The 11,351-nt window shown below is 38.6% G+C and overlaps 1 protein-coding gene across 1 annotated transcript in view; it reads left to right on the top strand.

Moving 5' to 3' along the window:
* NCOA2 (nuclear receptor coactivator 2) overlaps positions 1–11,351 on the top strand; it is a gene marked incomplete at both ends in the record, with an annotated part of 42,404 nt that overhangs the window by 14,413 nt on the left and 16,640 nt on the right. The window contains 3 exons of the mRNA XM_010139818.1: positions 6,202–6,412; positions 9,385–9,594; positions 10,929–11,144. Coding sequence (XP_010138120.1) covers positions 6,202–6,412; positions 9,385–9,594; positions 10,929–11,144 — 637 coding nt within the window. The remainder of the gene's footprint in view (positions 1–6,201; positions 6,413–9,384; positions 9,595–10,928; positions 11,145–11,351) is intronic.

Raw genomic sequence — 11,351 nt, forward strand, 5'->3', positions numbered from 1 at the left:
ATTCCTGCTAACTTTCTCTAAGAGTGTTTCTTGGCACTTCAAGGGACTGTACCTGTCTTTTGAAACAGAGCGTTCACTCAATTTTCCAGTTGGTGTTAACTAAGTTGTGATCAGCATTCTGTCTAAAAGAATAGACTTTGCCTGGGAGAATGTGGGTAACACAGGGACTGAATGCTGAGGAACCTTTCCGATATGGTAGTCAGATAAAGAGAAAATACTTACAATGCTAACTTACTGACAACTTTTCCCATAGACTGTTGTTGAACTGCTGTGGACTAGATGGGCTCTTGACCTGGCCCGGCATAGCAGCTACACTTCTCCTTTGTAAAGCAGGTTCCCACTCAAGGACAGGAGTTTTTTGAAAGGACTGATACCAACTTTGCATTACTGGTCTTTGTGCTATACTTTATCTGCAAATTAGAATCAAGGCAAATAGACTTACCTTGTTTCAGTGCTAATGAGGAGGGTGTGGTTGTTGTGGGGTTTTTTACTTAAAAGTTTTTTATATTCAAACGCAAATTCTGTGTGTGCAAGGTTATCTGCATTGAATTTTGCATTTAGAATTTCTTTGCATTCGGTCCAAGATTACTTGTTGCTCTGCTGCCCAACATGCTAATAAAGTGTATGTTGTTAGGACCTATGCTAAAAAGTGTTGTTTCTCTGGCTTTTATGCAGAATTCACTTTTAAAAGGCAGTAGATTCATATCACCAATAATGCTGTGGTTTTCAGAGCTTTGCAAGAAAAAGGGATGCAGCAAAAGCAATTTGCTACTTCAGTGTTACTGTTTGTTTTATTTATAAAATGGATAATTACAATATCAATTTTAGTATAAGGCATTTTCAACTAGCTGGAGACCTGCATCATCAACCCTCCCAGCTGGTCATTAATCCTAGGCAGTGTCCTGTGCATGATGCCTTAAGTTTGTAAATCATGCACTGTGCAAGCAGTGTTCATGACTCTCATTCACAGCCATATCCTTCAGTTTAAAATATTGTGTGTTTTTAATGTGTGGACTGGGTTTGAGCTTGTTTATTTTTGTGAATCTATTGACAGTTCTTTAAACAGTGGTTTATAACCACAAAACAAAGAAGCCAAACATGCCACTACAGTGCAGACTCAGCATTGTTAAAATCTCAGCTATGCAGGGTGTCTCCTAAGGTTACTTAACTGTTTCAACAGAATTTGACAGCTATTGTCATTATGTAGGAGCAGTTGTGGTTTTTCAATCCTTCCCATGCTTTAGGGGGAAACTGATCCAAATTACACTGATGATTTCTATGGTGATTTATCCTTAAGCCTGGATGTTAGTTTAGTTGTGAATACAGCTGCTATTTTGAGGTGCCTGTAGAGAGAGTGTTTAGAATCTCGATTAGAACTTATGCTTTGTTAGGACAGAAAAACACAGATATCGAGAAATTCACAGCTAAACTGACAAGAATAAAGTATTTTTAAAATATCTAATAGATTTCAACTCCTAGTTCAGATTCTACACGTTGAAGTCGATACTTGATCGAAGGCAGGGAGATCCTTCCGTCTTCAGTATTTGATACTGAATGATAGCATAGAATTTGGTAATCACCAAAAAATTATGTCTTTCTAAGTAGATCAAAATCATGGCCTTCAGATGGTTTACTCCCCAGAATTAAATTTCTAAAAGAATTAAAATTTCCTCTTTTGGTGAACTCTCTGGAGTAGATAAGAAACGGCTTAGCCTGTAAACTCATTTGCAAAGAGCAGATTTTGTCCCCTCTAGAGGTTAGCTGTTTAAGACTAGCTTTAAAAATACTTCAGTATCTACAAGCATTGTCAACCTCAAACATTTGAAAATCAGGTCCCCAGTATTAGGAACTTTGTAAAGTGACTAGTCTATGCATTTTTTTATCTTTCTTGTTTGTCTTTTATCTTGCATGTTTCTGAGGTCAGGGGAGGGATTTGAGAGGATTAGAGTACAGTCTACAGATGTACTGCCTTTCCTGAAAATTTTTAGATGGAGGTTGTTTCCTGGGAGAGAGGGAACTGGAGGTACAGGATGGTCCAGGGGTCAGAGCTATTGAGAAAACCACAAAAAAGTGCAGGAGTCATGATAAAGTGGTAAGAGCTGAATTGCTCCAGCTTCCTCAGTGCTGATGTAATGAGAAGCCAGTCTCACAACTGTGGTGGAAGGCTGCTGTATAATGACAGAAGGGCTTTTGTTGTTCCTGTTGGTTGTTAATAGAATTTTAAAACCTATTTAAAATGCAGTGAAACCTGGAGCTGAATAAATGGAGTCCAGTGTGGAGTAGGAGAGGAAATGGTGGGGAACATAAAATAATGTAAATATTTATCAAGCTAAAGGGCAAGCCATTAAACAAATAACCAATTTACCCCAATTAGAAAATTATGAAAATACTTAGCATCAAAAACTTCTCAGCTTTGGAAGATGGTCTCCCACAGGACGTACCTAAACTTAGGTCAAAGCTGGAACTATTTAGTACAAGACTAGAACACAGATTCTTGTGATAAATTCTTCCATCCTCCTGCATTCTTCCCCTCTCCTTCTTCCTCCCATATGTAAAAGAAGTGTGCTTGTGTTACCTATTTTGCCCGTTTATTTAAAACTTCTCCTCCCTGAGGAATGTTGTATTTTTAAGTAATTAGTCATTGGAGTGCACACTTTCTTTGGAAACTGCAGTGGACCAGCAGTGGGACAGCGTCTGCAAGAAGGATAGGAGTGTTGGGAGGCAGCAGAACCATTGCGTTTTCTCCTTTTACTTTTGGTGCGACTTTCTGAGCAGGAAATGCTTTGAAGTGCACCACTGTTCTAAAAATAGCAGTCTTCTAGGTAGAATGTTTAAACATGTACTTTGGCAGAGAGCAGCAACTCGCAGTAAGCTTTCTCAAATAGCAGAGATTACTTCCAATGCCACCCTACCATTTTCCCTTCCTTGGTGGGATGATGGTTATCAAGCTCTATTAGGCTGATGTTATTCCAAGTAAAGGCAGTGTGAGGGAGAGGATGAAAATGAGACCTGCTAGGGAGGCTCAATGGAGCTTTTTCCGTACACCAACAGTAGTAGGACTGCTGCTATCAAACACCACAGGTGCTCATATCATTCTCCATTATTAGAAGGGGAAGGCAATGGAAACTCAGGTTTGCTACAGATTTGTTTAATAGGGCAACCCTCAGCAGTAAACAAAAGTTACCTTGCAGGCCCACCAGCTGCTGTGGTTTATATAAAGCAGGTGTAGTTTCAAGCTGTGTTCCCACCAAAAGACATCCTGTTGTAAGAAAAAAGACCCAGATGCCTCTGTCATACATGGTCATAAAGGAAATTTATATGTGTATGACGTTTGGAGTAAAGGGTCTCAGTGCAAGCCATGGGAGCTGGCCATGATAGAAAAGAGATCTCCACAGAGTGTAGGATTTTATCCAGTCCATGGAAGCTACATTTTGACATAGCAACTTTTCTAAACCGAATTTCACACTGAGATGTAACTGCCTTTCAGTAGAGCTGAAAAAATTCTGTAAGCAATTAACACTTTAATCTGCCTTTCTTTACATTGCGGTGATACGTACTTCAGAAGTAGGTACTTTTTCAAATGCTGAACACTTCATCAGGCATATTTTTTTTTATTTATGACAAATAAATGTTTTACAGGGAGGTTAGGGTATGCCTTCTATTGTTATAAAGTTCAATGTAGACCATTAACAAAATAAATATAATGCTAGTTTCTGCACATATGGCACCATTAGAGGGTGGGCCTGGAAGGAATTAGGCTAGCATCATAGCTTGGTGTTAATTCTAAATCTACCTTGCAGCTTTTGCAGCAGTGGAAAACTGATCAGAAAATTAAGGTGAAACATTTTATATTGATTATGTTAAGGAAAGAAAAGAGAAATGTTATGTATTTGTCTTGTTATACATTTATTGTATTTGGCCTTTCTTCGATACTTTCCGAGAGGAATTAAAAGCATCTTGGGGAATACAGTTTTCTGACACATGGGAGCAATATATATTTTGCTGGTTTTGTTTTGGGTTTGTTGTTTCCTGGGGTTTGTTTGACCTCTGATGTTTAAATAGAATTCCAGTAGCCAAAATGTTAAAAAGGCACAAAGTCCTACAGAAAACCAACCAAACAAACAAACAAAAAACCCCTGCAACATAAAAAACTTGCCTTCTCTCGTGTCTCAAATACGTTTAATGAAGGCCATATGTCTTAATTCCCCCAAAGAGTACTGAATCATCCTTCTATAATTTATGATACCCTACATCAGTCTACTCTACTAACTCTTGCAGTCTTCTTGTACCAGATCTCCCAGTACTCAAAATATGATTCGTATAAACATTGCTCACAACTGTCTTTCAGAGTGCCTTTTTCAATCTGCTTGTTGTCTGTCCACACAAATGATATGTGCTTCTTATAATCAAATTTGATTCCTCCTGGCTCTGCCTTTTCTGTTGGTCCACCTGACTGCTTGCAAGTGCCTGGAAGGCAGCAAGTCAGCAGGTGGATATGTCAAGAGCAGGTAATGTTGGACCAACCTGTTTTCCTTCTGTGAGAGGCTAGCAGGCTTTTCAACATAAGTGAATCAGCACGACATGCATCTTGGTTTGAGTAAGGCTGTTTGACACTCTTGCACATGGCATTCTTGTAAGCAGATTAGAGATGCATGATCAAGATGAAAGTGCTGTGAGTGGGTAGGAAGTTGGAGATCCTTACACACAAAGTAGCTGTTGAAGGATTCATTATCAAAATGGTGGTGCTGCAGGAGCTCGCCCAGCATCTAGAGTTGCTCAGTGTTTTAATAGAACATATATGCTTGGTAAAGCTGCATGTGACTCTTGAATGTCTGCAAATAATACACTGGAGGACAGATATGAAGTTCAGCTGCAAACAGGAGATATGGAGGAAAACTCGTAGAACATTCGGGATAAACAAACACTAATTATCATAATAAGTCAAGAATAATGTCACAAATTTAAAAGAAAAAGGAGGGGACAGCTGGTTAGATAGGACTTTTTCAGAGCTGTGTCTAGGGATCGCAGTGAGCACAAGATGAGTGAGAGTCAGTAATGTCATGTAATTTAAAAAATGACAGGCTTTTCTGCAATATGCCATCAGTGTGTACTATCTATAGAGTAAATTTTCTGCTTTACTCAGCAGTCGTAAGACTTCATCGTAAGTCCTGTTCTGGACATGTCACTTTGGCAAAAGTGTGGATCAAGTAAAGACAGTCCACAGGAACAATAAGAGTAATGAAAGGTGTAGAAAACAGGTTATATATGCTGAAGAAAATTCAACATGTTGAAGCTGCTTATTAACTTAAGCTTAAACAGTGTTTCGGTCAGAAAAATTTTTTAATTCTGAGAGTTTATGGACAGAGAAGCTGACCAAAAAAAAAATGGTGAACATCAACACTTTTAAGAAAAACATGCAGGTCCATATTTATGTTAGTATAGGATGAACGTAATTTTTTCCCCATCTCTGTTTTCAGTATAATTTTCTACTGAACTGAATGTAACTAAATTTCTCACTTTTTTTTTTTTAACTGTAGAGAAGTTATTTTCAATGATTGGGGAATTTGTGAGCAAAACAAATTCCTAAATCTAGTAACTAACTGGCAGATTTTAATTTACAGAACTTCACTGAAATGCATATTTCTTGCCATTTAATTTATAAAAAGCTATTCAGTGTTAAGGTTTTGAATATAGCAAAGAAAATGCATATGGGGAATTGTTTTAGCCATGAATCTACTTTTCTATCATATGCTTTTAATCAAGTCATAAAGAGACTGGAAATATGACTGTGTTGAAAGGCATATTGGTTATACCTACATAAAACCCGATCTTCATCACTGTTGGATCTCTTCCCCTGCCAAATTATCCCTGATGTCTGCACCAATCACAGAGTGCACAGGGAGAATCTCCCCTTTGCCTGAGGTATGGATCATGTCGATTTGTACATCCCAGTGCCAGGATTTTGAAGGGGTGCCAGTGCCACAGCAGGCTCCCCACATGCAAGGCAGACAAGCCCTGGGAAGCCTGTACAGTCCCCTTTTGACAATTTTGTGGGTTTCTTCCACACTGGGCTTCTTGCAGGAAGCGTCTGAAGCCGGTGCAGGCGTAACGGTTGCAGGCTGCCTGGCTCAGCGCAAGTGGGATGCCGACAGCAGGTAAGCAGCGAAGTGTATTGTAGGTTTGTGGGTTTTTTTATTGCAGCCAGGCAGTGAATTGGATAACTTGGAAGAGATTCTGGATGATCTGCAGAACAGCCAGTTACCACAACTTTTCCCAGATAGCCGCCCAGGCATGCCAGCGGGCTCGGTTGACAAGCAAGCCATCATCAATGACCTCATGCAGCTCACCAGTGACAGCAGTCCCGGCACGGCTGTGGCCACCCAGAAACCTGCAATGAGGATTTCGCAGAGCAGTAAGTCCGCTTTTGGTGTGCATGTAGGCCAAACTTGCAAACTCTCAAAATGGCAGTCGTGTTGCCCCTGGGTCAGCTACAGTGGAGGAACCGGGGAGCCCCTTGTCCTCCAGGTCTGCTCTTGTGTGATGACATAGCGCCATCTGCGGTCATCCCATTTTGAAACGTGTGGAGCTTATGTCTAATTCACACAGTGCCCTCTGAAGATTTTTAAGGGGTACCCTCAAAGTAAATGAAAAGCCCCCTGCTGTGGTTATAGGTGATGGTGCTGTAGCAGGGCTTTGGCATGGAAAACACTTGTGTTTTGTGATGCAGATCACTCCTTTCCAGCAGCTTTTTCAGTAAAAGGGATGAGAGAGGCTTTTCTAAGTGTGAAGGAGAGTTTTCTTCTAAAACCACGAGATTAATAGGAAGACGTATGATTAAGAGGAATGCTCAAGTTTAATTTGAAATTGTGGTTTTTAATTGAGTCACTTCCAGCTGAGAGTGTTCTTTAACTTTTTTAATTAACTTACAAATCAATGTTGAAATATTGGTCTACGACTGTAGAATAATGGAAAGTGAGCAAGACAGGGGTCATATCAGCTACAAATGTTGAAGAAAATAGCATAAAAAGTCATGCTTTGGTTTTTTTCTCCTGCTGGCTAGGATGGCAACATCTATTTACTTTCTTAAATGTACACTGGTGGGTCTTTTATAAAACACAGATAGTATTTTTAGGCATTTTGATTATTTTAAAATAACATAGTGCCACTTTCAAATTAACTCAAATTATTATTTAGGAATGTTTAAATAAATATTAATATTGCTATTAATAATAAATATTAATGCTTAAATGCGTATTAAAACCACTACAGGTCCTTAAATTATCATTTGTTATCAAAGTTGCTCAGAGAAGGATGCTTGGGTTTAATGTACTCATCTTTGTAAGTTTGGGCATAGTAACAGCAGCAGCACGTAAGTCAGAAGGAAATCTCTGTGCATCTGGAATCTTTAGCATATTCGTTCTGAAGCAAGGTCTGCTGATTCCTTCGACTGTAGCCTTTTGGCTTTCCAGAGTTAACCTGGCTTTAAATCTACTTGTATGATTGTAAATGAGAGCACCTTGATGGTTAGCAGCAGTTCTGTAAAATCCTGTTTCTCATGTAACTTAAAAACCTAAGACTTTTTTTCCCCCAGCTCAGTCTTGTGCCTGATTCCCTTAGGGAACTTCTGCCTTATTTTCAGTAGAAGAGCATACAGAAAATACATGCACAGAAATAGTGAGTGGCTTCTCATATGCTCACAGAAAAGCAATGTAGAATGAATGTTAAATCATATACAATGCCAGAAGAGATTTGGAGTTTTAAATTTTTTTTCTGAAGAAATGGCCAGCTTTCATTTTACATGTTTTACTTCAAATATTTTATCTGTTAAAAAAAAAAAAAAGACTTGAAAGCTCCTATATTTGCCAGATTGCTAGATTTTGTTGCATGGGGGCAGGGGCCTCCTTTAGTCCTATCCCAACCAGAAGTCTAATATGTGATCTGAGCACCATCATGTGTCATCAACTGTGTTGTTAATTTGTGCTGCATTTCCAGCTCTCCTTTTTGTAGGATCAATGGGCGCTAGCAAAGCTACCCATATAATAACTTACTCACCAATGTGTTTGTTCAAACTTCTGGGTTAAACTGTTCTGAAACTGTCACTGAAGTCCACGTTTGGGTTGATCCTTAGACTTTATGATGCCTCTAAGCTTAAGAAGGTATTTTTTGTCTCATAAGTTTTGTTTGCTTGTCTGAACAGTCAAGGAAAAATTTTGTTCTCATGGTTAGGAGTTAGGTGTATGTGATGTGGTGGATTTTCTATATGTGCATATAAGCAAATTCACCTGGCAGAGAACTTAAATTAAAAAAAAAATATATAATGAGTTCCTGTAGTCTGATTTTATAAAATAAGAAAACTCAGAGACCTTTTTAATTAGATGTTTCCGTACTTTTAAGCAAACTTAATAAACTTCATCAAAGTTCTCAAATTCAAACATATCATTACTTTGATCTAAAATAAGAAAGATGTTCTTTAACTTCTTTGTAATGTGGTGAATATAAAAATGTAGAAGTAGCTTTAAGGACGCTGTTAGATCAGGAACTCTCCTAGGGGAAGGTATCAGGAAGTATTGCGAATGATAACTTCACAAAAAATGGTTCATTTATGTGTGTGAACTTTGTTGGTATGATTGGAAATGAAATCATAGACACAAAGTCAGTGTTAGATTAGTCTTTGAGAACTAGTCATGCACATAGTTTGCAATTTTCTTTGCAGAAGCTGATTTTAAGATCACAGAACACCTCAGTAGAAGAAAAGGTAACCATCAAGCATGGTTCTGTTTACCAGAATACTGTGGTGGCACAGCAGTAATTCTGGACCACTAATTGTTGATGAATCATGGAAGTATTTTTTTTATTAAGGACAAAAAAATGTAAAGAAATGTTAATCAAATTAAGAGGGTGATGTATAAATGAGGCTACAGGATCTGATGTAGACTCAGTCTGTCCTTAGCTTTGGTAACTTCATCAGGGGCACAGCTTATGTTGGAAAACTTCCAAAATAGATAATTCCTAACAATCTGCTTCAGGTTGAAGTCTACATGCAATTACAGTCCTACTAGGTGTAAGATTAATAGGCAGTAGTATGCACATCACACTGGTATATTTTGCTGTAGTAGCTCTTCTGTCAGTTAAAATGCATCATTTAAAGTTTAAAAAATGTATGTCATATCTGTTTTAGTGACAGAATATTCCATTTTGAAATTTACATTAAAATGTCAAGAAGGTATGTTTCTCAGGCAGATATGGAGTGGGTAAATTATGCAGCATTAAATAGCTCAGCCCCAGAGCTTAAAGTGTTTCTGAGTTGCTTGTTTGGGGGTTTTTTATAACAACTAAAGTTTCCATTCTTGTAACTTTGCTTTTTTCTTTGCTCCTCCTGTCTAGCTTTTAATAACCCACGAGCAGGGCAGCTGGGCAGGTTGTTACCAAACCAGAACTTACCACTTGACATCACACTGCAGAACCCATCAGGTGCAGGATCTTTCCCTCCCATAAGAACAAGTAGCCCCTATTCAGTGATACCTCAGCCAGGACTGATGGGAAGGAATGAAGGGATAATAGGAAGTCAAGGAACTTTAGGCAACAGTAGCACAGGTAAGATAACTTTAAATTTTATTATTATTATTTTAATATTTTAGTAAATATTTTTAAATATACGTGAGTAACAGACTGTAACATATGTAATTAATGTTGGGGTTGTTTGCAAGTACAGGTTATAAGTCCTTTCCAAAAAGTGTGAAAAAATCAAGTTTCATGGGCTGTTACGTATTGCCATACTTATTTTTAACTTCTGTTTCTGCATATTGTTTAATTCTGCTCTTTATGTACTGCTTTTCACCTATCTGAAACATGAACACAGTTAGTCTGTTCACATGAGTGTTCCAAATCAGCTGACGCTTTGACAGGTAAAAATTCAATCTTTCTGTACGAATAAATGAACCACTTCTTTTCTGTAGAGGTGCTTCTTTCAAAGAAAAATTGTAGGCAGTACTCTTGCTTTTATGATGTATATGTCTACAGTCCTTGGTTTTGCCCTAGGTTATCCTTTATTTATTAACCTTACTTTTAATTTTAAATTAAAGAAATGATAATATTTTCATCATTTTCTGAAACATGGGAACCATCAGATGATGTTTCAGTGATATTACCTTTTATCATTAATTATGCCTGATCTGTGGTGCATTGATTCCTTCATGATGCCCAGTATTGCCTAATGTTTCTTTAATATTGTACAGTTTTTAGCTACTGTCAGAATGTAGTACTCTATATATTCCAAGTGTAAATAAACTGTATCAGTTGTTTACAGTAGATGTAGGAGGACTTCCCCTAAAATAACGGTAATGAACTTCACCATCTATCGGAAAGTTCCTGTGGGTAATTTCCCTGCACTGTATATTGGTTCAAAATTATCTGGGTGAGCCTTGAAGCTAAGAAGTCTCTAGGTTCTGAATGAAAGGACTAGCCGAAAGGTATTTGCAGAATGCAAATTTAAATTCAATCCTTTTAATTTGTAACTGTGTGTAGCGATAACGTTGTTACTCAAGTCCTCATTCTCACTTAGTGGTTGAAAAGTAAAGCACTGACACACACATCAGCCAATGTGATTCATTTCCTGAGGAAGGAAGTTAGAGCTATCCACACACCCTCAGCACCTGTTGTAGACTACATGTGGGAACACTTACTCTGAACAGCGTTTTGGAAATGATAAAAAGATCTTCTTCTTGTAAAATAATGTACACTCCCTTGACTAAGCAGCATAAGACATCATTCTGTAGCTTGGCACATCCAGACAGGCAGTTGTGGTACAATGTGCTTTGAGTGAAACCACTGCATTTTCATCACTAAAAATGCAGCCCATCAGGCGGTTGTAATGCTAAAGCTGTTCTGAACCACGTGCCAGCACCTGAGTCTGTTTGGCTTTTGTGCAGGAATGATGAGTGGCAATGCCCCTCGGCCTGCCATGACATCTGGGGACTGGGGAGGCCAGGCTTCTGCTGTGAGGGTGACCTGTGCCCCCACAGCTAGTGCCATGAACAGGCCAGTGCAAGCAGGCATGATCCGCAACTCCACAGCCAGCATCCCGTTGAGACCCAGCAACCAACCTGGCCCACGGCAGGTGCTTCCATCTCAGATCATGAATATGGGTAAGTCAGGGCGCATGTGCAGTTGTGCCTTTTGGCGTATATTGGATTGTCAGAGATGAAGCAGAAAAAAAACTAAATTAAAAAACCCCTCACTTCAATTAGAGATTTGATGAGAACTATATTCTACAATGAAAGTTTCCTGTAAAACTGGGAAGGAAAGTGTATAAAACACAAACTTCTAAGACATGGACTGATATGAACCATTCC

Source organism: Buceros rhinoceros, unplaced genomic scaffold (assembly GCF_000710305.1).
Source record: "Buceros rhinoceros silvestris isolate BGI_N320 unplaced genomic scaffold, ASM71030v1 scaffold17807, whole genome shotgun sequence".
Classification (NCBI taxonomy): Eukaryota; Metazoa; Chordata; class Aves; order Bucerotiformes; family Bucerotidae; genus Buceros; species Buceros rhinoceros.